General features: G+C 43.7%; 3 protein-coding genes across 6 annotated transcripts; 1 reads left to right on the top strand and 2 right to left on the bottom strand.

Moving 5' to 3' along the window:
* Positions 1 to 1,230: 1,230 nt before the first annotated feature.
* LOC108873618 (dachshund homolog 2) lies at positions 1,231 to 17,173 on the top strand. 3 transcript variants are annotated; one of them, XM_051068619.1, is made up of 12 exons: positions 1,231 to 1,848; positions 6,529 to 6,638; positions 11,480 to 11,605; positions 11,681 to 11,812; positions 11,916 to 12,124; positions 12,238 to 12,382; positions 12,471 to 12,515; positions 13,068 to 13,225; positions 14,131 to 14,278; positions 14,496 to 14,618; positions 14,803 to 14,862; positions 15,447 to 17,173. In XM_051068619.1, exons 1-12 carry the CDS (start codon positions 1,250 to 1,252, stop codon positions 15,482 to 15,484), a joined length of 1,893 nt encoding a protein of 630 aa, XP_050924576.1. In that variant the 5' UTR covers positions 1,231 to 1,249; the 3' UTR covers positions 15,485 to 17,173. The 3 variants fall into 3 exon arrangements, with proteins under 3 accessions (XP_050924576.1, XP_050924575.1, XP_050924574.1); XM_051068618.1 differs by having other exon boundaries at positions 11,480 to 11,812; positions 11,916 to 12,070; XM_051068617.1 differs by having other exon boundaries at positions 11,480 to 11,812.
* A 1,360-nt stretch (positions 17,174 to 18,533) lies between these two features.
* ik (IK cytokine) lies at positions 18,534 to 24,376 on the bottom strand. Of its 2 annotated transcripts, XM_051068620.1 has the most exons (20): positions 24,212 to 24,375; positions 23,473 to 23,539; positions 23,186 to 23,278; positions 23,042 to 23,101; positions 22,660 to 22,827; positions 22,392 to 22,506; positions 22,223 to 22,293; positions 22,083 to 22,129; positions 21,835 to 21,998; positions 21,277 to 21,385; positions 20,665 to 20,704; positions 20,392 to 20,563; positions 20,187 to 20,205; positions 19,991 to 20,074; positions 19,823 to 19,907; positions 19,568 to 19,625; positions 19,376 to 19,464; positions 19,024 to 19,132; positions 18,895 to 18,929; positions 18,534 to 18,810 (listed from the first exon to the last, which is right to left on the bottom strand). In XM_051068620.1, exons 1-20 carry the CDS (start codon positions 24,219 to 24,221, stop codon positions 18,783 to 18,785), a joined length of 1,623 nt encoding a protein of 540 aa, XP_050924577.1. In that variant the 5' UTR covers positions 24,222 to 24,375; the 3' UTR covers positions 18,534 to 18,782. The 2 variants fall into 2 exon arrangements, 1 of the variants encoding a protein (XP_050924577.1); XR_007811316.1 differs by lacking the exons at positions 18,534 to 18,810; positions 18,895 to 18,929; positions 19,024 to 19,132; positions 19,376 to 19,464 and having other exon boundaries at positions 20,187 to 20,259; positions 20,316 to 20,563; positions 24,212 to 24,376.
* Positions 24,377 to 24,752: 376 nt separating this feature from the next.
* Positions 24,753 to 25,975, bottom strand: ndufa2 (NADH:ubiquinone oxidoreductase subunit A2). The gene is made up of 3 exons (XM_018661943.2): positions 25,809 to 25,975; positions 25,072 to 25,178; positions 24,753 to 24,962 (listed from the first exon to the last, which is right to left on the bottom strand). The coding sequence occupies exons 1-3, from the start codon at positions 25,910 to 25,912 to the stop codon at positions 24,871 to 24,873; spliced, it is 303 nt and encodes a 100-aa protein (XP_018517459.1). The 5' UTR covers positions 25,913 to 25,975; the 3' UTR covers positions 24,753 to 24,870.
* Positions 25,976 to 27,585: the final 1,610 nt, after the last annotated feature.

The following is a 27,585-nucleotide window of genomic DNA, read 5'->3' as shown; positions in this document are numbered from 1 at the left end:
ACAGATGAATAATGTGATGAAATACACGAGTGAACAGGATTAATGACAAACACAGGAGGATCTGGATCTGGACCGGACCAGGGTTAGGCTGACATATGATCAGTATCAGGATCAATATCTGGATCAGGATGAGGATCAAGATTTGTGTCAGGATCAAGATCAGGAACAGGATAAGAATCAGATTCAGGACCAGGACCAAGATCAGATTCAGGATCAGCATCAGAACCAGGACCTGGACCAGGTTCAGAATTTTGTCTATGGCTCAGAATCTGTTCAGGATTTATTTATTTTCACCTGTGTCGATGATGTCATGTGATTCTGTCCCTGTTGCTGTGGAGACCGATGGCCTGTACCTGCAGGTACATGGATCATGTGGATGTGATGTATTCAGGTGTTTTCTCTGACATTTAATCTGCTCCGCTCTGTAAAGGTTAATTTGATGCTTTTAATTTGAAACTCATCTGATGTATGAGGTGGAGTTTCCTCCTCCCTACACTGAGATTAAAATTACGTGAATATATTATCTTTACTGGGAAACAGCTGACACCAGAGAACAGAGATGAACCAGTCCAGTCAGCAGCTGATACAAAACCAGGAAACAAATAATCAAAAAAACGTCTGTAAACCAATCACAGAATTCATCTAAAATTATTGATATATGAATAAAAAGGTGAATTTTAATCAAATATAATTTCATCAATAGAAGTGAAACTCGGTAATAAAGTAGTAACAGTTTTTACTGATGTGTTCTACTGTCTCTAAAATTCAGGCACTTGCAGTGAGTTTTGAATGGGAGTCTGTTCACGTCAGGTCTGAAGAGTTTGTGCTTTAATGAGATGACTGTAAAACAGGTGGAGAGACAGGTGTGCAAGTGTGAGGGTGTAAAGGTCAAACAGGAAGTGATTTAACGTCCACACTGCGACTCTGAGTCCTCCACGTTTCTTTAAGATTCAAATTTCATTTTGTTTTTCTTGTTTCTCTCAGTGAAACTGTTTAATGGAAAAACTCACCTGATTCCAGGTGAGGACAGGTAAGACAGACAGGAGAGGACAGGTAAGACAGACAGGAGAAACACTGTTAGAACTCACCTGTCAATCACTCACCTGTCCCCGCCCTCTCAGCCAATGGGAGGCCTGTCCGTGTTTGTTCCCCCTCTGTGATTGGCTGAGAGAGAGAGGGAGAGAGAGAGAGGCAGGTGGAGCGCGGAGAGAGAGAGAGCGGTAGAGAGAGTTAGAGACAGAGCGGGGTGATGAGAGAGAGAGCGGAGGATGCTCAGTCAGAGTGGCGGGAACAGAGAGAGACGGACGGACACATGAGAACCGAAGAAGAGAAAAGAAAGATAAACTCACTCCTCATCATGGCGGGGACCTCCAGCCCGCCCACCGACCCTCTCTTCCACTCGGATCCGCCTTTCAGCGCTCCGAACCCGGCCGGTTCCCCGCGGCTCCCCGCTGCTCGCCTCTCCGGAGCTTTCAGAGTCCCGGTCAGTGTGAACGGGACGAGCGGCGGCGGTGCTCCCCCCCCTCCTCCTCCATCTCCTCCACCTCCTCCTCACACCGAGTGTAAGATGGTGGAGGTGCACGGGGTGAAGGTGGCGTCGTTCACGGTGAACGGCGCGGAGCTGATCTGCTTGCCGCAGGTGTTCGAGCTGTTCCTGAAGCACCTGGTGGGGGGGCTGCACACCGTCTACACCAAGCTGAAGAGGCTCGACATCAGCCCGGTGGTCTGCACCGTGGAGCAGGTCCGCGTGCTGCGGGGACTCGGCGCCATCCAGCCCGGAGTGAACCGCTGCAAGCTCATCACCAGAGCCGACTTCGAGACCCTGTACCGGGACTGCACCAACGCCAGGTGAGTTCAACAGAACTTTATTAAAACACCAGGAAACAGATTTAACAGCTGAACACACTCTGAGGATTTATGAAAAACACAACTGATCACATCAATAATATCTAAATGATCTGGATCAGTTTGTTCAGGTGTAAACTGACCGTGGATCAGCTCAGCACATAATCAATCAGGTGATCAATAATGAGACTGTTCAAATACAACGACAATTAAACAGGAAGTGAAATAAATTAAAGAAGTGAAACATTCAAATTATGAACTGAAAATAAAACGTTAAAGAGTTAAAGTGGAAATTAGAAACATTAAGGTTAAATAATATAAAAATAATAATATATGAATATAACAATATATAATATACTAACATATAATATAATAATCTAAATGTGTGTGGTTGTCATGTGAACAGTGTTTGATTAAATGAGATTTTCATCATTAATGAATCAGTTATTAATTTATGATCAATAATCCACCGATCGTTTGATCAGAAAAATCTGAGATAAAACATTTAAAATCATATTTTACTTGAAGCTGATGTTTAATTAAAACTGATTCATTAATAATAAACAATAATGATGTGTTGATCAGTCCAGCTCCTGATCAATAAACTGATCGTTTAATAAAGCTGATTGATTTGTGTAATGATCAGTTGATTGATCAAATAAATCTGTGACTGAATCTTCAGGAAAAATCGAGCACAGTAGAAAAAGAGCTTTGAGCTTTCTTGTGTTTCTATTGTCTGCAGTGAAAATAAATTCTGTTCATTTAAATCTGATCTCTGATTCGACTGAGAGAAGAATCATCGTCCAGTTATTCAGACGACAGGAGGAGAAGATTTCTATCATTTCATTCCTCCAGAAGATGAAGGTTAAAGACCTGAACAGATAAAGATGAGATCAGTCGTTTCCTTCAGGTCGGAACTCACTTTTAACCTGACGACGTTAAATCTGTTGAACCTGCAGCTGAATGTTCCGATTATTATACAACACAGAGAAACTGGACCTCGACTCACAGGTTACCACAGTAACTACTGCTGAGTTATTAACACAGGACCAGGACCAGAGTCCAGAGACCAGGACCTGAGTCCAGAGGTCAGAGACCAGGTGTTACTGGATCAGAACATTAAACTGGACTTTATTAAAAACACATTCACAGTTTAAATCAAACTGATGTTTAACATCGAGTGTACGGAGGCACAAAGACGACAAAATGTTGTTGGTTTTTAACAAAGATCCTCAGTTTACTGTCACAAAAATATTTAAATTAAACAGTTTTTAAATCATGTTCATCAATTAATTAACAAATCAGTTTTATAGTTTAATAAAACAATTTTTCTTTTTTTTTAACCATGTTTATAAATGAGTCTGCAGCAGAACAGAACACAGTAGAACACAGTAGAACACAGTAGAACGTGTTTCAGAGACCTGAGGCTGGAAACATGAAAAATTATTAATAATTAAACTCTGACTGTGATTGGTCGAAAGAGCACTGTGTGTGTGTGTGTTTTCACCATATGGACAAACATGTTGCCAGTAGCAACGCCTGAGGCCACACACATACACAAACACACACACACACACACACACACACACACAGAGTCAGTCTCCTGTTGGTTTCAGACTCACCTGCAGCAGGAAGCTCCGCCCCCTGTCACACACCTGTCACCTGTCAGTCTGAGTGTGTTTGGACACCTGTTCATCAGGAGACTCACCTGACAGATAACACAGATCAATCAGGATATTGATCGGGGTGGAGCTTCTGATTGGCTGGAGCAGAGTCACATGATGCTCTGCTCTACTGTAACTGTTAATACACACACACACACACACACACACACTCTGTCAGTTGAAATTACTGTTTGTGTTGCCTCCAGGTGTGTGTGTGTGTGTGTGTGTGTGTGTGTGTGTTTAATCACATTAAAGTAGATTACAGCTGAATGTGGATCAAAATGTTTTTTTCTCTTATGATCAAATTATGTAAATGAGCCTCGACTAATTAAGGATTTAACAAAGAGGCTGAGAGTGTGTGTGAGTGTGTGTGTGTGTGTGTGTGTGTGTGAGTGTGTGTGTGTGACAGGTGTTAAATCAGGACTGACAGTGAGGAAATCAGAGTTTAAATGTGTTGCAGGCTGTTTGTGTTAATCAGCTTTAATCTCCTGATTCTTATTAAACTGATGCTGGTAACTGCAGAGTGTGTGTGTGTGTGTGTGTGTGTGTGTGTGTGTGTGTGTGTGTTGTGTGTTCTGTGTGTGTGTGTGTGAGACATTCATGTGTTGTATGTTGTTAATTGAACACATGTAGTTTTAGCTGCAGTGAGTTTCCTGAAACACAAATAACCTGACAATATTAACTAATGGAACGTTACAACAGGTAATGTGACTACCTGTAATCTTGTGTAATAATACCTTACATAATGTGTTACAGTGTGATGTCACACATGGTAACGTAACAGAACGCAATGTAACATAATCTAAAAGATTATAACATATTGTAATATAACACATTGTTACATATCGTAATATATCATAATCTGAAATGTTCAAATCAAAAATATCGCAATGTTAACATATCGTATAGAAACATTATAACGAATCATCACATAAAATAATCAATACGAGGTAACGTAACATTCGACTGTGATGTAATGTGACAGTTAAACAGAAAGTTAGATAATGTGAGTAAAACTGTAGTTTACTGTAACTCAGACTGTCAGTAAACGCAACATCAGTGTATCCAGAACAACATGATATTATAACATCACATATCATCACAGAGAGCAGACCATCAGTCCAAAACCTGACCCCAGACCTGACCCCAGACCTGATCCCAGACCTGACCCCAGACCTGACCCCAGACCTGATCCCAGACCTGACCCCAGACCTGATCCCAGACCTGACCATAGACCTGATCCCGGACCTGACTCCAGACCTGATCCTGGTCCCTCAAACACAGGGTCAGAGTAAATGTCCCCACAGAGATAGATATATAGACACACACACACTCAGCTGTAAATCAGATGTTGTTGAGGGCAACCAGACGTTCACGCAATTTATATGTATGGTGTGTAATGTCTGTGTGTGTGTGTGTGTGTGTGACCTAAGGAAGGTCGGCGGCCATCTTGGTTGTTAAAAAATACCTCAGCTGTCAGTGATCAAATCAGACCTGCCTACGCACAGAAAACAAAACAAACAAAAACAAACAAACAAACAAACAGTGGAGGTTTTATGTTTAGCAGATGCATAAATCAGAAAATACTGTCCACAGCCATAAAAATGCAGTTTTTAGGAATAAACCGTCCTGAATCAGACTGAAGGATTAGTTCTTCACCTTTAAAGGTTTATATTGTTTTTATCTACAGGTTATAAATGTCTGGCTGTCAGAGGGTGTCACATGACCCGTCTGAGCGAATCACGTCGTCAGAAATTGATGCAGCCAATGGGATTCTGTGTTTAGACATAACCCCCCTCTGTATTTTAACATGACGACGTGTAGATGTGAGAATATTGTGCAGGAGACGGAGAGCTTTACGACGACACCACACACAACAGCATGCACAGATCGGACGACGTGACGTCATACGGGGTGAACTGTTAAAAACAGCTGAGTTTACTCGTCGTCTCTCCTCAGGTCACATGATCAGACTGTACTGATGATCACTGACGTCGCTGTAACACACAACAACACACTGCACATCAGTGAACACACAGTTTGAACTGGTGTCATGTTGTTCACCTGAATGTGTGTGTGTGTGTGTGTGTGTGTGTGTGTGTGTGTGTGTGTTACATAAAAGTCACACACACACACACACACACACACACATTCTGTCCTGAGGAATTTAATTTAGTGTGTGTGGGCGGGTCGTCTCAGACCTGTCAATCAAACCCTGACCTGTGTCCCCCCCAGGACTGTCACTGTGTGTGTGTGTGTGTGTGTGTGTGTGTGTCCATAAACAGCTGAGGCAGCAGGTTTCCACAGGTGCTGTAACCATGGCAACAACCAGCCATGTGGTCAGTCACAGGAGTAATCTGATTACTTTACAGGATTTACTTTATCACTGTGAAACAACTGATAACAACAACAACAACAACAACAATAATGATAAAATAAGACACGCATTAAAGACATTAGTGGTTAGGAGGTAACCATGGTAACTGACTATAAATGAAATAAATATATTTATTTAATCATTATTATATAATTAATTAATTATATGTATAATTATTTTTCACAAGCTGAAAGTTTCTACTTTGTTTCTCTTTAACTTTATTTTCTTTCATCTCAGTCATTTGATGAAAATTAGCATCTTAGCTTAACTTTAACTACATTTACGTTGAAGTGTAAATAATGGTGAATAAATTAATTTAAAGTTTAAAGCTTTTCACTGAGTTCTCAGTATCACAGAATAAATACTCTTACTAAAAGAATTAAACACATGAAATGGATGAGGTGATGCCTTCAGTGGTGCGACCGTTTCTCTGTGAATCTGAGCGTTGGTGTGTCTGTTAAATTCTTCCCCGGGGACGATCGAGGCCTTCAGGAGAGAGAGAGATCAAACAGATTCATTCATGAAGTGAAAACATCAGATTAATCTGAACTCATTGATTATTGATCAGCGTCCGACCCTTTTATTTAAGGTGGAACCTGTGAGTTAAGGCGGTCAGGTTTACTTGTTCCCTCTCTCTCTCAGCTCTCGGCCGGGTCGACCTCCGAAGAGGACGCTGGGCGTGGCCACGATGACTGACGGCTCCAGACTCCTCCCACATGGCCTGCTAAGCCCCACCCTGCTGTCGCAGACAGGTGAGTGAAACAAACGCACCCAGAACCAGAGTTTATAACCTGAAGTCTCGTGATGCGTTTGAAGACTGTCAGATGTTTCGGAGTTAAACTCTGACAGAGGTAGATGAGTTTTACCCAGAGTTCAGTCTGACAGGCAGATCAGACAACGACCAACCTGGTTACTGATCAATAATCAATACGTTTACTACTGATGTCAAAGTTAATGATTTAATAACAAGTTAATGCTAATTCCTAAGTTTCACGCTCGCTGTGATTGTGACCCTTGGTCCGCTCCGTACAGGAAATCAGTATGGTGCGCAGTGAAATGATGTCTGAGCAGAAACAAACCGTCTTTACATTCACTGTGGATGTGGACCTGAACTTTGAGGTCAGACACAGTCAGTGTGTGAGCTGAAGCTTCAGACTGTTACTGTACACTGAGTGTGTGTGTGAGAGACTGGAGCTATAATTAGCATGCTTAATTAGCAGATGTCAAAGTGACTGACAGATTGGAGTCTCACCCGAAGCACTCAGTGTGTGTGTGTGTGTGTGTGTGTGTGTGTGAGAGAGAGAGAGAGAGAGAGACAGAGAGAGAGTGTGTGTGTGTGTTGCTCTGGGCGACAGGATTTCACCTCCTCTTCAAAAAGATAATCTGGTTAAGACGATCGTGTGTTTGTCAGTCGATGATGATTGTTGTTGTTGTTGTTGAAGCTTCAGAGACACAGTGACATCACAGTCACTCTGACGTGGCTGTTCTGGTAGAAGACGTTCATGGTGTTTGAACTGAGTCAGAAAAACATGGCCGCTCACAGGAAAGACTCTGTTGTTGTTTCTGTGTCAGAGAATCAGAACCTGAAGAAAACCTCAGAGGAGGAGACAAGCAGCAGAAAATATTTTCTCTACTATTGACATGAGCAGCAGCCATCTTTGATTTTTGTTGGAAATCTGACTTTAGGAGGCGTTCAGGTTCAAACTTCTGGGAACTCACAAATTCAGACTTTACAGAAGAACTGGAACACAGCATGAAGTGGTACAGTCTTCTGGTCTGTGTCCGACTTTTCCTCCATGTTACAGAAGTGACTGCTGGGTCAGGAACCAATTCCTGTCACATGAAGTGACAACGAGGACGTGATCACTGTCGGACAGTCGGTGTGACGCTGCCCGCAGGACTGATCCTCGTCTCTGTTAGTCTCCACAGCAGCATCCATGAGCTCAGAGCTTTTTGGCTTTTGAATTTTGAGAAATTTGGATCCAGGTCAGTACAGAACCGGGTCTCAATCCCCATCCCTACACTCAGGTCCCAGATGATTCAGATTCAGGCCTCATGATGAGGTGGTGTTGGACTGTTAAATCCAGCAGAGTCTGTAGACCTGCAGAGTCCTGAAGACCAGGTTTTTGAAACAGAGAACAGAGTCTTTAATGTCTCACGAGCAGAGACGCTCCAGTGGTCAGAGAGAGGAGGAACCACATACCAACCCTTCACCTCCGTCACCTCCCTGACAGATCTGACAGCTTAATGAAAACACAACACACACACTGCAACACACACACTGGTTTTTATTAAAAATACTGAAACTGCCACATTTCTTGACCGAGGTCAGAGACGCAGAGATCAAACGAACAAGAAAATTATTAACTCTACACACACACACACACACACACACACACACACACAGTTAATTAAAATGTAAAGGTTGAGTATAAACTGAGGATAAAGTCTCGTTGTCCTGTGGTGGAGTCTGAGAACAAAACCTCATTCTGCTGTGAACACAGTCTGTTACTGTCTGATGCTCAGACGTCAGGACGTCCTGCAGACTCTGCTCATCGTTCAGATCATTCATCAAACTAAATAAATATGTTTGACTCCAAAAGACTTTTAATGTTTATTTATATAATCTGATTTCACTGATGGAGGTAATTTCATCAGTCATTCCATCTATAAAAATACAGAGTACAGTGAATACTGCTTCAACGTCCTTATCCCGTCCCGTCCACACCAGTGTACCCCAAGGATCAGTCCTGGGGCTCCTTGTCTTTGCAAACATGCACCATGTGCTCAGATCTATTTGCACGACTTCTCATATGACTGCTACGCAGACGACACCCAACTAGGACTGGGTGATAAAACAATCTTAATCTGGGATCATGAGAAAGCATATGTCGATTAAGACGATAACCTCAGGACATTTTATTCTAACAACCAATCACACATCAGCATTATCATGACAACAACCAATCAGGCAGCAGCTTCACACCCAGTTCCTGACTGACTGGAGGTAAAGAAGCTGTGGACAAATCAGAAATGTGAGTGGAACCGAAGAGTGAAGAACTGACATCATCCTCTGAACAGGAAACTGTCGACAACAAAGGTCACAGCACGTCGATCATATGGAAGTGGTTTGGTTTCATTAAAAGAGATGAAGTCCAGATTAAGACGTCTGAAAAACATGTTGCTGGTCGATGGAAACACATCTTTACAATCAGCTGAAATCTACTGCTCTTTACGTCTGAGCAGGTTTAATTCTCAGGTCTTAGTTCAAGCTGCATGTTTGTCGTCACCGTGAGTCTGTGGATGAAACTGATGTTTGACTGATGGTTAAACGACTGCAGCTCTAATTCAGACAGAAATCAGCGAAATGAAAACGAATGGTGCAGCAGACGGAGCTGAGACGATGACTGATGGTTTTATCACCAACTCTCTGCAGCGTCGTCTTCAGGTCAAAGCTTCGAAGCGTCTTCACACAAAACACACAAAACATGACGACTGTGGATTTATTCAGATGATAAATGTGTTTCTGTAAAAATGTAAATAAAAGTGTTTTTATTCCCTGATGATCAGACAGGAAACGGCCTGTTCTCAGTGACAGTGGAGACAATTTAGACTGAAAACAAGACAAATTTATCAAACTGACATGTTTATTTACTCTGTGTGTGTGTGTGTGTGTGTGTTACGATCAGTGTTGCATTTCCTGTTTGAGCCTTTCAGCACCTGAGAGCTTTCTGTAATAGACTCTGTATTTTGAGAAATTCATATATTTTATAAGTAAAGTGATGTCATTCTGTCGTCCAACACGACTTCCTCACTGAATAAAACAAACACACTGATCATTAATTTAAAGACAGAGGTTGATGTGAGCAGCAGATGTCAGGTAGAGATGAACATCTGATCACTGACGATCACTTCTGTCTTTAACTGTTTGTGAGTCCTGGTTTAAAACACAATTAATTATAGATCAGATATCAGTGAATCTCAGCTCCGTGTATCAGGGATTTCCCGATCAGAAGAATCAGACTCAGCATCTGAACCAATGAACAGAAAAAACCTCCTCCAGAGAGGATCAGCTGTGATATCAGAGTGTTTCTTTACTCCTACTGGAGTTTGAGGGTTTCCTTATTTTTCAGGATGAGACAAGTATGAAACCCATGCTCAGATTTATGTATGAAACCAAAACAAAGTGAGAGTGTAGATTGTAAATTTCAGATTTATGTAACAGGAACTCAAGGAGAGCATACGAACATCAGCAGCTTCTCTAAAACAGAATTATAAACAATGTCAAGAAGGGTTTTAAATGATTAAAAATGTGCAGTTTTAATGCCAACCACCTGCCTCCAGTCTTTATGCTAAGCTAAGCTAACCACACCCTGGACTCCTCTGGACACCTTCAGAGATGAAACCTGTGAACTGATCTGAAGTCTGTTTCCAAGTCTCCTGACATTAAATGTTCCAGTTTCAGAAGCTGAAATATGAAAAGAATCAAAGCAGAATCTGCTGCAGGGAAACTGAGAACAAAAAGAGAAAAACTTTCTTTGTGTTTTCGTTCATCAGGAGGTGTTTAACGAGCCGGGGGGGTCGCTGTCCGTTTGTTAGCAGGAATCCCTTGTTAATTCTAATTGAATTAATTAGAGGAGGCAATTAATTGGGCCAAGTGGCTGCAGGGAGAGAGAGGTGGTCGAGAGACACCGACAGTCACTGGAGACTCCCCGGCTGCCAGAGTTATTAATTATTGATCAATCACCAACTTCTAAAAACATTTGGAGAATTTACCTCCATCATCACCTCCCTGATCTCCACCTCTCTACAGACATGAAATAAACTGCAAGCTGATTTAATTCAGATTAAATGTCCTGATTTTCCCTCTGGCGCCACCTTCAGCTCAAACTTTACATTTTACAGCTCAGATTAACATCAGATAAATCATCAGGAACATTTTGTTTGTTAGAACTCCAGTGAGCTCCGCAGCCTGTAGGGGGCGATGACAGGACATGCTGACTTTTAAATACGAAAACAACGTATTTCAACGCAGGCAGAGTATATCAAATAAATTGTGTATATTGCCAGTTTACATAGATAAACATATTGTAGATTTATGTGTGAATATAATTACAACTCGATGAGTGTATATATCACAAATATACATCGTTCATGTGTTGCAAATTTATGTGCATTTGTTAGCATGAAGAGTGTATATCACTTAATTGTGTATATTGCTAGTTCATATGGATAAACATCAACGTATCACAGATTTATGTATGGATAAAATTCTCTTGCAAATAGAGCATATATCGCAAATATGGGTATTGTATGTACCACAAATTTATGCACGTTAGCACAACTCTAACAATATCACAGATTTCAGTGCAGTTGCAACCAAAATTCAAATAACACGTTTTCATGATTATCTAATTTGCGAGTTTACGTGTTTGAGGCAGCTGCTCCTTTCGTACACCTGGCGATAAATAAATTTACAGATCCTCGCGCACTCACACACGGGGAAAGTGTAACACTGACCTTAGACTCCATGATTTGTCGTGTAGCACCCCCCTCTGGACAACCTTTGACCTTTGACCTCTGACCTCTGCAGGTCTGACGGCGGCAGCGATGGCTGAGGCTCTGAAGCTGCAGAAGATGAGGATGATGATAGGTTTCCATGGAAACAGTGATCAGCAGCGACACCACAACGGAGCTGAGTCTGAGAACGATGACACAGGTACGACTGAGATACGACATCATCATATGACATCATCAGACAGGTATCCTCCTCACCTTGTCTCCTCTCCTGTAGGAGGAAGTGAAGGATCCTGGGAGAAGGAGCAGCGTCTCCTCTCTCCTCCTTCCTCTGTTGTAGTGCCTCCTGCTGGTTCTGCGTCTCTCCACCTCAACTCTCTGCAGCAACACAGCTCTCTATTGGCCAACCGTGAGTCACAGCTCTCCTCTGAGTGAACACCTGATCATTGTTAGCTTAGCATCGTAGCACCGCAGCACTTCACACTGTCCCCATCTGTGGCCCGTCTCCTCAGGTCTGTCCGACATTCCTTTTATGGTCATGCCACACCCCCTCCTCCCTGTGGGCCTGCCCCCTGCCAGTGTCGCCATGGCAATGAACCAGATGAGTCAGCTGAGCAGTTTGGCAAACATGGCCACTGTGTCACAGGTCCAAACAGAGAAGGGCAAGGTGATAGCATTCACTGCTAATACTAACACTGAGAATGCTAACGAGGTTAATAATGTGAGTGAATAAAAAAGTTAAATCTACTAATGCTTACATGTCTGATGCTAATAATGCTAAAGTCAAAGGTGCTAATGCTAACAGTGCTAATGCTAACTCACCTCTGTGTTCAGGAGTCTCCTCTGGGAAGCCCCTCCCCCTACCCCTCCCCCAGTGATGATGATGAGCTCCACCCACCTGAACCAACCAGCCAATCACCTTCCAGAGCATCCTCATCATCATCATCACCTCCTCCACCTGCACACACACCAGAGCTGGGTCAGTGCACACACACACACACACAGACACACACACACACACACACAGGTGGACGTGTTCCTAACGGGTGTGTCTTTTACCTGCACAGGTGAGGTTGTGGCTGAAAACATTAAAAAGGTGTTGAAGGGCAAAGGTAGGAGTGAGTGTGTCAGCGTGTTGGTGTTTGTGTGCTTGTGAGGACGCAGCAGATGGTACCACATTATCAGGTCCTGAGGCGTTCACTGACACTGACTCTAGTTTGTTCTGATTCTTTATTTATGAACTCTCTGTCTTCTTATATTCCTTATTTATGCCTCCTTGCTTCCTTTCCTTGTGTCCTCACTCCTTCACTCTTACGTGTGTAAAAAAATGAAAGGGGAAATAAAAGCTTCAGTATTTCTTTCTGATGTTGTTTACATTTTGTTTAATATGATGAACTGAAGGAGAGAAAGCCGACATGAATAACAGAAACCAGTCCTTCTGTTGACCTCGACCTGATTCTAATCTAAACTTCCAAACTGTCTTTAGTTTCCACAACACGACCCAGTCCTCACAAAGATAGAAATACAGGAGCACAAACACTCACAGAGAGAGCTCATTAATTATTCAGACAGGAAGCTTTTGTCCAGCTTCTACTAAACCTCATTAAATATTCATCAGGCTGTTTTGCTTTTGTCTTCTGTCTTTACCTTGTTTTTACCTGAAGATGACGGCCTGTTGCCCCTCCCCCTCCTCAAACCAACCTATGAGAAACTGCCACTCGCCTCTCAGCCGCTGTCAATCAACCACACAAACCCAGCCTTCACCCCGTTCCTATTGGCTGAGGGTCTGTCATCCATGGAGACGCTGCTGACCAACATACAGGTGAAAGAGTTACAGTGTAGAGATGATAATATAGAGAGAGCAACATAGAAACAAGATGGTAAACATGATAAAAGAAGAGATACTAACACCAAGGAGATATTTCACAACAATAACATGAAGAAAGTAACAATAAAGCAGAGACGATGCAGAGGATAACGTAGACATGCTAACGTTGAGGAAATAATGTGATGAAAGCAGCATAAAAATGTGACATTGAGAGATGAGAGGGGTCGAGACTGTAATGTGGAGACACTAACGTCAAAGAGATAAGGTAGTTCTTAACGATAACAGAGAAAATAACGCAGAAATGGCAATGTTGGTGATAAAGTAGAGAAAATATGACAGACAACGAGAAGAGGATAACGTAGAGATGCTAACATTGAGGAGATAATGTATTGACAGTAGCATATAAACATCTAAACATCTGGGATAACCTAGAGACAAAAAAAGTAATGTAGAGATAATGTCACAATAACGTAAACAAGTAGAAATGCTAACGTCAAGAAGATAATGTGTTGACAGTTCACTAGAATAACAGAATAGGTAAGGTAGAGACAAAATGGCAGAGACAATGCACAGGATCATGTAGAGATCCGCTAACGTCCAGGGGATAATGTAGTAACAGTAACACAGGAAAGTAACATTGTCAGATGAGAAGAGTCGAGATGATAATGTGGAGATGCTAACGTCCAGGAGATAATGTAGTGACAGTAACAGAAACATCTAAACAGACAGGATAACGTATAAATGAAAACACAGACAGTAATGTAGAGATGATATACTGACAATAATCTAACAGAGAGATGAGTAGAGACGATAATGAGGACACTGTAAAACAGAAAGCTAACGTAGAGACAGTAACGTCCAACAGAGACGATAATGTGGACGTGTGTGTCTCTCCTCAGGGTCTCCTGAAGGTGGCGGTGGAGAGTGCTCGTTCTCAGGACAAACAGAATCAACTGGAGAGGAAAGAGTTAAAACTGGAGCTGGAGAGAGAGAGAGATGCTCGACAGGTGCTCCAGAGACAGCTGAGCTCCGAGCTGCAGACCAGAGGTGAGACGGGTTACACTGTAAAACTACAGACCAGAGGTGAGACGGGTTACAGATAGATAGACAGATAACAGTTAGATGTTTAGTTCAGGATCTTTCATTAAGACATTTCAGTAAAAAGACCTTGGAGGGACGTTGTAATGTGTAATAATCGTTTACTCTGAATGAAAATCTTAATGTACAAAGCTCAGTTTGATGACGACCTCTTCCTCTTCCTCAGTGTCGATCCAGAGGCGGCTGAAGAAGGAGAAGAAGGCGAAGAGGAAGCTGCAGGAGGCGTTAGATTTTGAGTCGAGGAGGAGAGAGCAGGTGGAGAGAGCGCTCAAACACGACTCCCTCACAGGTGACACTACACCTCCTCTCACATCACCTCTCCTCATCTTTTCACGACTGATCCATCTGCTGATTGGTTATGATTAATCGTTTGGTCGACCCGACAGAGTAGAACAAAGATCCAGTGTTTGCTCTGAAATGTGGTGAAGAGGTAGAAATTCAAGGAGAAAGTAAAAAACGTGTTTGTTTTTCAGACGCTGTGACTCCTGAGAGTGAACTGGAAAACAAACAGCAGGAAAACTCTGCAGCTCACGGTAACACCGACAATCATACACTGTAAAAAAAAACATCTAACTTCATGTTAGAAACAGGTTTTCTGTTTGTTGTGTGGCTGAGCTGAGGTTTCTCTGAAGCAGAGAAACTGATCCTCCACAGAGAGACCATTAAACAGTGAAGTGTGTGTCGAGTGTGAAATTGAATCAGGAAAACAATCACAGGCTGCACAGCAGAACTAAACACTTCACACACACACACACACACACACACACACACACACACACATATAAACACTGTTTACACAACAACAATCTGTGTGTGTCCTCCACACTGACATGATAATAAGATTCATTTATCAAAGCAGACAATGTCAGAGGTTTCATGGTTTATAGAAAATAACTAAAAATTCAACATCTGTGTTTTACTTTGTTTTATGGGCTAATAAAACACAAACGTATGTAAAACCAGGAAGGTCTCAGAGGGTTCGTGTTGTATGTATGTTTGAACATCATCTAACAAACTCCTCCCCCTCAGAGAGAGAGAGAAAGAGGATATACCTGTGGGCGAGCGAGAGGTGTTTGTTTATGAATCAAATGAATGAAGTTTGTGTTTGTTTCTACAGAGAACAGAGCGTTCACCAAACCTCCACTCCTCTTCTGAGACGAGATGGATGGATGAACTGATGGAGGGATGAACTGATGGAGGGATGAAGCCTTTGAAAAAGAAAAACAGACAATGAATCAAAAACAACAGGAACTAAACACTCAAACTCCCATCAGCCACCTCTTTTTCTGCTGAAGATTTCTACTGTTATTGTTACTATTAATGTTATTGTTATTAAAATGAACTGAGGTCAACGACCTGAATTATTTACCTGTCACATGACCACCTGTGATGTCATCAGGTGAAACTCCTTGGAACTTGAGAGGACTCCTCCCTCTCCTCCCCCACTGCTGGACCTGAACTGGTTTTAAACCTGAACTGGAATCATCTTGAAACAGGTGTTGATTGTTCCCACCTGTAGGGGGCGGAGTCAAACCTGAACTCTCTTATAAACGTGTATTTAAACTTTGATAGATGTAGTAGTGCAGGTACTACCTGCAGGAATACTGGGTTTAGTAAGAGAGGTTCTGTTACTGTTCATTTACTGGGATTCAGGCCTTAACGAGCTCTGAGCTTTAATGAGTTCAACACCTGAGGACTCACAACCTGAGAACCTCTGACCTCATCAGTGACATCACACCCGACTACAGTGCAGTGCAATGTCACCAGGATGGGCGTGGTCAAAGGGTCACGGCTAGAGTCCTTAACGATGTCTGTTCCTTAACGAGTTTTGAGCTAACGAGTGAAAAGAAAATCCAGCTGTTCAGATTTAACCTTCAACCTTTAATCTCTAATGTGATGTTGTTGTTCTTAACGAGGATCATAACGAGTTTTTCCTGCTCACAGCTGATTGGCTGATTCTTTCAATGAAGTGTACAGTTTAATTATCGTTAACATTATTATTTGTTTTTGTCTGAAGATGTAAATACTGAGTAAATCACTACTGAACATGAACACCTCAGCAGGAACCCAGCAGCCTGGTTCTACACAGAACCTGAACGTTAAAGTCTCTGAGGTTCGGGAGGACGAGAGTGGAGCTGATTATTATCGATTATTGATTATTGACACCAGAACACATTTCAGTCCCGGTCTTTGTCTTGAGTCCTGAACGAGTCGTTACACTGACATCATAAGGTCAAAGGTCAGCTGGTTGATTCTCTGTCACTGGTCAAAATCCAGACTCGGCAGATTCAGGACTCAAGTCCAAGTCATGTGACCTGGTTCCACAGCAGAGTTCTGTGATTTGATCAGAACCTGAACAATGTCGGAAATGTTTGAACCTGAAACGGAAGAAGAAACTTAAATATTCAGTCACTGGTCTCCTTCACCTTTTCTTTCTACTGGTTCTACTGGTTTTACTGGTACCTGTACCTGTTCAACCTGTACATTTCCTGGTCTAACTGGTACCTACACTGGTAAACTGGTAAACTGGTAGAAATGATTTCCACTCTGAACTGGCAGCTTGTGAAACCAGTGCTGAATATGGATCTAACTGGTGCCTGAACTGTAGGACTGGTAATAATTATACCTGCTGGTACGTTTGAGGTTTGTTTTTTTTTTTTACAGTGCATAGAGGAACAAATGAAGAAACACTGTAAAAAATAACAAAACAAATGAGTTTCTGCTCTGATTTCAAACATCTCCTGACTTTTTCTTTCGTTCCCCTCAGAGTCAGAGCTGCTCTCTGATTGGTCAGCGCGCACACACACACACACACACACACACACACACACACACACACACACACACACACACACAGAGGAAAAACTGGGACTGAATCCATCACTATAAAAAGGTCAGGTTTAACTCCGACCAACACGCAGCGGAGTGTGTGTGTGTGTGATGGATGAAGGTGTGAATTGTGTCGTGACATTAACCCGCTGTGTTTTAGCCCAGTTTTCACTCCATCACACACACACACACACACACACACACACACACACACACACACCTCGTTCCCATGGCGACCCAGTTAAGTAAATCAGGACGTCGGGTCACCTTTTGGCTTCATCGCCTTTTTGACACACAAACATTATTACCAGCGTGTGTGTGAAGCAGCACGGTGTGATCTGATTGGTCGGCTCCGTCTGTCACTGTGACGAATGTGACCAATGGAGCGAGACCTCGGTGAAGTCGACCAATCAGAGCGAACGTTCAGGTCATCAGAGAACAAAGACACTGATGATAGAACCCGAGGATCAATCACATCGATCAGCTCGGACACGTAAAGTACGAAAAGTAACGACGACGTTTCCCTCGTCTGCTGCCACGTGAATCTGAGCTGATTCTCCAGTCACTGCTGTTAAAACACCACAGAAGAAGAGGAGGACACAGCGAGGTCATTAAAGATCTCAGTGAGAGACAGGAAGTAACAACTCTCTGACATGATCACGGCGACTTCAGTCTCTGTGGAGCATCAGAGTTAACGAGGAGCTGATGTTCCTGTTGTTTCATTGTTTTAAATAAAGTTTTTCTTCAGAAACAGAAACATGAATTAATCAGCTGCTAAATATTAAAAACACAAACTTTCTCTTTGATGTTCGTCCAGCTGAAAAACCTACTTCCTGTCAGAGCCCCCAGTGGGTGGAGCTCTGAGGCCTCGTTAGTTGCTTGTTAACATCTCGTTAGCGTCTTCAGACACATCCAGATCCATATTCATCAGTCCGGTTGTCCACACACTCACACACACACACACACTCAGAGAGGATAATTGGACAACACTCGTTAGTGTTGGTGTTAATTAATCCACTTGTCCATCAAAGTGTTAAACGTGTTTCCATCATCAACAACAACAAACAGTCTCAGTTTGATCTTAACGAGCTTAACGACTCCTGGAGCCTCAGCAGACCTTAACGAGATCAACAAACACTAATTAGAACAAACACACTGCTGATTATTTGCAGGTTAACGAGCCTCTACATCCTCTTAATGAACGAGACCACAAGTGAGCCTGAGTCTGATCCACCATGATCCACCTCAATCCACATTGATCCACCACAGTCCAGTTCAATAAACTATCAATAATCACTATGATCACATGATCAGGATTCACCAGCAGGAGAACTAACGAACACAGTGAAACCAGAGAAAGAACAGTGAAACAAACTGAGATCAGGGTTTTATTGATGACTCATGTTTCTAATCCGACTAATCAGTAACATCAGATATTGATTTCTCTGAACTTTAAAATCCTGTCTGAAGAAAAACAACAACATCCTGACCTTTGACCTCAGGCTGCTGCTTACAAACTAAGAATTAATTCACAAAACAACAACGACTATTAAAACTGATAATCACTGATCATATTGATCCTGTGTCTGCTGACAGACGGCAGGAGGAGGGAGGAGGGAGGTCTTCAGTATTTGGGCCTCTTCACGTCCACCCTGAAACATAAAGACACTGTTTACTTTCTGCTCTCCTCTGATTGGCTGAGCAGGTGATGATGAGTGACAACAGGAAGTACTGACCCGTCAGCCTCCATCTTCTTCCTCTTCTCTATAATCTGAAACAGAAACAGTCGGTCATCAGTCAACCAACTACACGTCTGGACTGAATGTATCTCTGTGTCTTTGTGTCTTTGTATCTTTGCGTCTCACCGCACTGATCTTCTTCCACTGTCGGTCAAGCTCGGCCTTCTCGTTGGTTTCTTTGAAGCGGCGGGTCTTTCTGCCCTCAGACATCTTGATGCCGTACTGGAAGGCAGCCCTGCGGGGACAAACAGCAGCGTCAGGAACACAGAACCTGCTGCCTGTCAGTCACAGTTCAGGGAACACAGAACCTGCTGCCTGTCAGTCACAGTTCAGGGATCACAGAGGAACACAGAACCTGCTGCCTGTCAGTCAGTGCTAAGGGATCACAGAGCTGCTGCCTGTCAGTCACAGCTCAGGGTTCACAGAGGAACACAGAACCTGCTGCCTGTCAGTCAGGGCTCAGGGATCACAGACGTACTTTGGCAGAGCCTCCTTGTTGTTCATGTAGTCTGAATACTCCTCCTGAGTGTCAAAGTCCCAGCGACCCAGAGGACCCTTCTTATTCCCCTGAAACACAGAACACAGACACACAGTCTTCACTCTGCTCTTATTCTGAAAGGCTGTCACTCCACTTCCTGTAGCAGTGGTGCATGCTGGGAGCTGTAGTTACCTGGTCCATCTTACTGTAGTCCACCTCCTCGTCACTGTCCACAGCCAGGTCGTCCATCCTGCACACACACACACACACACAGATATACACACACACACACAGAGAGATACACACACACACGCACACAGAGAGATACACACACACACACACACAGTTACTGTAAAGGACTAACACATGTGGGACTGAGTGTTTATTATTTTATCTATTTGTATCTGTGTGTGTGTGTGTGTGTGTGTGTGTGTGTGTGTGTCTTACGTAGCAGGGTAACACTCAGCGTAGGAGTTTGATCCTCCAAAGAAATCTCCCAGCTGTTCTTTACCGTCTCTCCTCTGAGACCCAGTACACAGGTTAACGATCAATACTGCAGTAATACTACACACTGATACACACAGCCCCCCCCGACCAATAGTAAAGAAGGATATGGCTCCTGGCCCTGCCATTGGCTGCCTGCTGCTCCTGCAAACTTCTCATTGATCATCTTGATCTGGTCTCTGACTGATCCAGGACCTGAGGACACACGGACTGATCAGGACCATTGATCACTGCCAGACCAGCAATCAATCAATCAGCATATTGGATCAGTTATTGATCAGTGTGTGGATCCAGGACTGAGACTCACCTGTGTCCACCTCCATCACCTGAACACACAGAGAGACCCACAGTTAGTGCAGGACAGTCATCAGCAGATACACCTGTCTGTCTCCACCCGTCTGCCTCCACCCATCTGCCTCCACCCATCTGCCTCCACCCATCTGCCTCCACCCATCTGCCTCCACCCGTCTGTCTCCACCCATCTCTCCACCCGTCTGCCTCCACCCTCTGACCTGGTGCTCATCTCCTCGTGGTTTCTCGAAGTAGCTGTGTCTCCGGCTCTTCCCGTCGTCCTCCTTGTCTCTCTCTCTGTCCCTGTCTCTCTCTCGGTGTCGGTCCTTGTCTTTGGGAGGTTTGGAGGACGAGGCCGTGGACGGGATGTAGTCGCCGATGTCGTCAAAGATACTAACACACACAGACAGACAGACAGGGTGGAGACAGCGACAGTTAGATGGAAACACTTCCTGTTTAATGGGACTGTGTTGTTGTTGCTGCAGTGAACTGACCTCAGATCAGCCTCAGGAGCTCTCTTATCATCCAGTTTACCTGCAGACACACACAGAGTTAACACTGACTCCAGTTCAGGAAACGTCTACCTATATATTGGACCAAACACTGATCCAGGATCAGCAGAGATCCACAGTGGATCATAATCAGTGTAGTGATTCCAGTCCAGCAGGTGGCAGTAACACGCCTCTCACTGAATGAGGAGAAGAAGCGGATTTAAAACCTTTTCACACAGAGTGAAAATGTGATGTCATTTATTTTGTGAAACACCGCCACGTCACCTCGCTTCCTCAGCAGGACTTATGTCTGTGAGAGGTGCGACCCTCAAAAGGATAAACTGTCCACAGACTAGACTGGACTTCGTTCAGTCTCTGTGAAGCTGCTCTCTGCAGGGAAGGAGGTGTGATGTTAAAAGAGACACATCACCACCTTTTCCTGACATTGTTTATTACCAGCGAAGCATAAGTTCGATTTAGCTCCACAACTACAACTGTTATGCTGGTTCACATGAACTCAGACCAGTTAAAGCTCCTACATCAGAGCAGACATGTACCCAGCTCTGAACACAGCCTCCTCCACCTGTTAACCTATGGCACTCAGGTGTGTGTTACCTTTGTCCTTCTTCTTGATCTTCTTGTGTCGTGTTCCCTGTCTGAGGTAGGACAGGATCTGGGTCAGTTTGGAGATCACAATGTCATTGGTGGTCAGAGTCGTCTGAGCCTGAGAGACACAAAACAGAATTTATGTAACAAGCAAACCGTCCAACCATCACCACACAACCCACTGATGTTAAGCACCACAGGTCAGGACACACAGGTTACATCAGCCTGGACGTTATTTCCCATGTAGACGATTTATAGGGACACAAATGTTTTGGAACTGGTGCTGAATTGATCAAGAATGTTGTACCCGACAATCCAGACTCCATTGACAAAAACAGGGATTTAACCAGGAGCTGCTGGAATACCACTGCCTCCATCTGTTAGTGTGTCTGTGTTACTGTGAGACTTTCAGTGGTGGAAGAAGTAATCAGATACTTTACTGAAGTAAAAGTACCACACAGTAACACAGACACACTAACAGATGGAGGCAGTGGTATTCCAGCAGCTCCCAGTAAGATGCATGTTTTTGTTAATGGAGTCCGGTAGTGATTCTGGACTCTTAAGTACCTCCATACTGGGGCAGTCGGCTTTGCTGCGGATCAGAGTCGTGGGGATGTCAGTGTCAGTGAACTCATCATCCAGGTCGACCACGTATGCCATCCTGCCAGGTAGGAAGAGCTCGTTCCTCTCCACAAGACCGGACTTGAACACCACACGGTAAATGTTCCTACCTGGGGGTGGGGGGGCAAACCTGAGTATCATCTGATTTTAGAGGAATGATGCTCTATTATTCGTACAGGTCTGATCGGACTCACCCAGACGAGTCTTGAACTCGATCTTCTCCTCCGGCTCCACGTCCTTCCTGTCAGACAGACACAGAGGTCAAAGGTCAGACAGTTTAGTCCTGGGTGTGTGAAAGATCAACTGCTGACACAAATGTTTCCTGGTTTCATACTTTGCCTCTTTCTGGACTTTCTCCATCATGTCTTCTTCTTCTTTCTCTTTGCTGGTGATCTCAGCCCTCACCTGTAACACACAGGTACAGGTACAGGTACAGGTGAGCACACTGTGAAGCCTGGGGGGAGGAGGCTTTCAACATGTTGAACTGATTATCTGTGTCTGACCTTCTGCAGCAGAGCGAAGTCCAGACCTTTCACCAAGTGAGTGTGCTCCATGTCACCTCCCAAGAACTTAGACTCCTGGATCAGCTGCCGACGCTTCTCTGCCGCCGACTTATCTCTGAAACCACACAATGAACATCCAGGAGGTCAGGGGTCACAGAATACGTACTGTTAGCTGTGTTAGCGTTAGCATTAGCAGTACTCACGCCTCAGCAGTGGGTCCTACAGCTCTGTAGTTAGCTGTGTTAGCATTAGCGTTAGCAGTACTCACGCCTCAGCAGTGGGTCCTACAGCTCTGTAGTTAGCTGTGGTGCTGATCAGCTCCGTCTCTTCATAATCTTTGTTGACTCCATCTCGTCGCTCTCTTGCTCGGTCTCTGTACTTCTCAGCCAGCTCTCTCTCTCGCTCAATCTCCTGCTGACGTAGCTTAGCATAATAACTGCAAGAAAACAATACTTCGTGATTAATAATCAATAATATGATCAGATCAGCTGAAGTTCAACAGGCTGATTGTGGAGAAGTTTAGTCAGAACAGCTCCTCAGGTGGACTCCAGGTGGCGCTGTGTGACCTGTGATAGCATGTTATCTGCTAACGATGCTAACAGTGATTCAGTTCCATCATGTAACATCACTAAACAACGATCCTCTCTCACCTCTTCTTCTTCCTCCTCCTCGCAGCAGGATCCTCATCCTCGTTGTAGTCCCTCGGCATTCTGGGAAGTAAATAACTAATAATCAATAATTCATCATCATCATCGGTGTGACATCATCAGTGTTTTCCCTCCTTCGTCACTCACTCATGGTGTCTGGACTTGGAGGGCGGGGCTGAGGATGGTGCCGCCCGCGGAGTCATCAGCAACTTCCTGAAGTCGTCATTGGTCAGTTTGGACCTGGAGAGATACACCAGGTGATGTTAACACAGACAGGTAACAGGTGACAGGTGAACAGACAGACAGGTGAACAGACAGGTGACAGGCGACAAGACACACAGGTGACAGACAGGTAAGATGACAGACAGACAGACAGACAGGTAAGATGACAGACAGACAGGTAAGATGACAGTGCGTGAGCGTCGGTCACTCACTGGGCTGCAGCTCTGTGGTCTTCCACCTCGTGGCCGTCAGGAGCCAGAGGGTTGGAGTAACTCTCAGCTGAAAAACACAGGTGATGTTAGTGAACACGCTGACAGCAGGGGGCGCCACCGCACTCTGTGTTCATTATGTATTTATGTTGTTTGTCCCATAACACGTCAGATTATATAGAGGATTTTTATTATAAGTCGTTTCCTAAAGCTCATCAGTAGTTTACAGGTGAAATCACCACCGCAGCTGCAGTAAACACGTTAAATAACACTGCAGTGATACCAGCTGAGATCAGGGTCACAGCGGTTACACCGACTTAAAGCCTGAGCTCTCTAAGCTCTCTGCTGTATCTAAACTCTCTTAATCACGTCCTCTCAGATCTGTGCCTCTGCCGAGGAGCAAGGCAGCTTTAAACCGGCAGCAAAGGGAACGGAGTCTGGCTTGTTGTTGTCAGAGAGCTAAGCTAGGCTAGGCTAACTGAGAAACGTCCCACTGTGTTCAGCGTTTGATTTTATTTTAACACAGTTGACACCAGTTTAACAATAATCATGTTTAGATAAGGTTTGATCCGGATTCTCTTTTTAATCGGGATTAAACTGATCTCTGCTGACTGAAGTTAACAGCTACTGGCTAACGGGTAGGCTAACAGTTAGGCTAGCTGTTACCGCAGACTAACGGTTTGTTGTTACAGCCTGTTATTGTTGTTTGATGTCATAAACCGTGTTGGAGGACCCCGCTTACTCTCAGGCATCTCAGCGGAGCGTCGCTTCTCTCCTTCAGGGTGAAAATCGGTCTGTTCCGCCACAAACACACAAACCGACGGTCAGCTAACTTCTGTTAGCTTCGGTAAGCAGCGGCACCCTGCGTCACTTCCTGTTTAATCAGCGTCCAAACTGACACACAGCGCCGCCTGCAGGAGGCCGCGGTCACCGCACTGTGTGGACACAACAACACAAACAGCCTCACATGACACAACAGTCTCATAGAGTGTGGTCTTCTTCAGCTAAATAAAGTAAGTTAAATAAACAGTGTGACACCCTTTTGTTTTCTGTTTCTTTATTTAGTGATAATTAAAGGACGTCCTGTCCTTTAATTATCAGCTGTGACCATGTGTGAACGCTGCCCCCTGCAGGTCAGAGGAGTTCACTGATGAAGGTTCTCCAGGACCAGCTGGTGGTTCTTCAGTCCCTGAGAAACCACCTGATAAATCCACTTGGACTCCCACTGAGAGACCCCCTGACCCCCCACCCTGAACCCCTGACAGGAAGCTGAAGACTCAGAGTGACGTCAACAATAATCTTCATGTTTATTCACATCAACACATTTAATTTACACACAAACGGACTGAGTCCATCCTGGACCTGAACCACCTCCAGCAGTTGGGGGTGGTGGGGGGGGTGTTAGGGTTTGGACTGGACCAGGGTCTGCAGAGCTGTGGCCACCTGATCAGCTGACATGTTGTCCACGGAGACGCTGCTCTCCTTCCCCAAGTCTGAGCAACACAAAACACAAAGACCAGCATCATCAGCACCAGCGAGGACTTCACCTCCACCCAGAGAGACAGCAGACGCTCTCCCATGATGCCGTGCGGTCACACTCACCGTATCGGGCCCAGAGTCGCGCCTGGACTCCAGAACACTCTCTGATCAGGATCGGGAAGTCTGGGTTGGACTTCTTCAGGGAGACGTAGTGTTGCTCCACAAAGTCTCTGAGAACATAGGGACACAGTCAGAGCCACTTCCTGTTGACCTCTGACCTCTGAGATCAGCAGAGAGGAGGAGGAGGTCACAGCTGCTGATTTAACCCTGACCGACTTATTCATGATTTAAATAATGACTTCATGACTTCAACAACACCAAGATTCAGACAGACTGGGTGTCAGGGTTTCTGATCCAGGTCCTGGTCCAGGTCTGGATGAATAAAACATAGTCTATCTATATAAACATTCTGATATATCTTTATGTGTCCAGACTGTTTTATTTATTTGTAGTTGTTGTTTATTTTGTTTATGTTGCCTCCATTCACTCCGTTCTGTTTGTGTTGAAAAATGAGCATTAATCAATTACAAAACAGCCGCTGATTAACAGCCAATTGATCGGTGCAGCTCTGACCAGAGAATCGATCCTTTTATTTCCTTTGACATCTGCATTAACTGCTCTGAGACTGATGCTAAGCTAACTAGCTAGCAGCTCTCAGGTCACTGAGCAGATCGTAGTTAGCAGTGTTCGGGTCATTCTACCGTTAGCTGTTAGCAGTTAGCAGTGTTCGGGTCACTGTCTGTGATTCTCGGGTCCTCATTACTAAAACCCTCTCTGTGTTAGTCCGGCTCGGACCTCACCTGGCCCCCTTGCTGGCTGCTGAAGTCTGGCAGAGGTGGACGCGGATCTCTCGGAGGTTTTTGCCCAAACTAGAGCCCAGGCTCCGGACTACGGCGGCCGCCATCTTAGCTTCCTGCTGCTGTCAAGGACGAGCTGTGGGTTTATTACAGCCCGGAGTTTATCCTGACAGGCACGACCGGACTGTTGTTTAACCCCCGAGTTTATCCTGACAGGCACCGACTCTAATTCACAGGCTGCTGACATGTTAAACATAATAATAATCCAGCGATATCTCTTTAATAAATATATCTATAATCTAAAATACACATAAACAGTTCTGTTTATGTGTATTTCTTGTTCTTTATACTTTACTTTATTTCTAATACTTTATTTTAGCAGTTAATATTTCTAATCAGTTCATTAATCAAGAAACTAATCTGATTGATTAATCTGATTAAGAAAATATATTCATTTAAACCAAAGAACAATCCTCAACTCAAAAACAAAAACAGTCCAATTAATCAATAAAAGTTATGATAAACACACATTTTCTTTTTATCTTACTTTATTTTACTTGGGCTTTAAAAAGTAATTTAGAAATTCTTGTTACTGTTTATTATTAGAATAATAATAATAATTATTATTATTATCATCATTATTATAATTGATGATCAGCTCTGTGTGATGGGTCTTTTGGTTGAAGCCTCTAGGTACTTTGTGTTTTTCTGGAGCTGCCTGAGGTCAGAGTTCAGGGCAAAAGTCAAACATGGAGGTGACAAGATGATGAATGAACAACAAACAATCTGTTCAAAACAGGTTGGACTGAAATGCTGAGAAATAAAAACTCAGTCGTCCTAACAACCTCCTTTTAGTTCAAATGTTTCTGTTTTTCTCTGATTTTAATCGACTAAAATAAAGCTGAGATGAATAAAGCTAAACACTGAGATGTTTGTGCTTGTTATTTGTTACTGTTACAAATGTGAAGTTGATTAAGACTCAGACACAAACAGTTTAATCTGATTCTGATGGAGGGAGACAAACATTCACAGCTGGAAACACGTGAGGATCCACGTCTCTGCCTGAAGACAGAAAACTGTTTTTAAAGCAGTCAGCTGTTTCCACTGATCCGACCTGACCTGCAGACATCAGCACATGACGTGACTCATCTGATCTGAATTCAGTTTGACCGTAAACAGACAAGCAGCTGCTCCTCATCATACACAGAGTTCACTGATCAGAGTCTGACTGGCCTATTGAATGGCCGAGTGAATGTTTATACCAAATTTCAAGAAAACCCCTCAAGGTATTCCTGAGATATCACATTTACAATCCTGAGGCCGTTTACACGACAAACAGAAAAATTAGTTTGTGTTTTTAAAAAAGTTCTGTGTTTCATGTTGTGAAAATTATTTTCGTTCACACTGATCTGCAAAAACAATTGTAAATGCAGCAGTGTGTCAGGCCAGTAGATGACTTGATGAGTCAGCTCAGTTATTCTTATATTTGCTCATGGCTGTTAGACTGAAAATTTAACAGCTGTGAGTGAGGTGGAGCAGTGTTTGGTCAGTAATAGGTAATAACACTCTGGAACCTGATCTCAAAGTTCACGTTTCCATGCCCCAAAATGACGTTGTTGTGTGAACGAAAAGCCAAACTGCAACAAAGGGTTATTGTCCTATACAAAAAATGTTGTCATGTGAACAGGACCTGACACTGGAAACATGAAGCCTCCGACCACAACTGTTGGCAACGCTGAGGGATAAATAATATCAACTCCTGTTTCGATTATATCATTTC

Source organism: Lates calcarifer, unplaced genomic scaffold (assembly GCF_001640805.2).
Source record: "Lates calcarifer isolate ASB-BC8 unplaced genomic scaffold, TLL_Latcal_v3 _unitig_5086_quiver_549, whole genome shotgun sequence".
Taxonomy (NCBI): Eukaryota; Metazoa; Chordata; class Actinopteri; family Centropomidae; genus Lates; species Lates calcarifer.
This window is presented reverse-complemented; position numbering and strand designations above follow the sequence as displayed.

Excerpts from the sequence above, each read along its gene's own strand:
- LOC108873618 (XM_051068617.1), top strand. The coding sequence starts at position 1,250 with ATGAGAGAGAGAGCGGAGGATGCTCAGTCAGAGTGGCGGGAACAGAGA. Across the intron at positions 14,619-14,802 it reads CAAACACGACTCCCTCACAG|ACGCTGTGACTCCTGAGAGT; the intron begins GTGACACTACAC and ends TTTGTTTTTCAG. Across the intron at positions 14,863-15,446 it reads GGAAAACTCTGCAGCTCACG|AGAACAGAGCGTTCACCAAA; the intron begins GTAACACCGACA and ends TTGTTTCTACAG.
- ndufa2 (XM_018661943.2), bottom strand. The coding sequence starts at position 25,912 with ATGGCGGCCGCCGTAGTCCGGAGCCTGGGCTCTAGTTTGGGCAAAAAC. Across the intron at positions 25,179-25,808 it reads GCAGCCAGCAAGGGGGCCAG|AGACTTTGTGGAGCAACACT; the intron begins GTGAGGTCCGAG and ends CTATGTTCTCAG. Across the intron at positions 24,963-25,071 it reads GCGACTCTGGGCCCGATACG|ACTTGGGGAAGGAGAGCAGC; the intron begins GTGAGTGTGACC and ends TGTGTTGCTCAG.
- ik (XM_051068620.1), bottom strand. Across the intron at positions 22,130-22,222 it reads AAAGTCCAGAAAGAGGCAAA|GAAGGACGTGGAGCCGGAGG; the intron begins GTATGAAACCAG and ends TCTGTCTGACAG. Across the intron at positions 20,705-21,276 it reads GATCAAGAAGAAGGACAAAG|GTAAACTGGATGATAAGAGA; the intron begins GTAACACACACC and ends GTGTGTCTGCAG.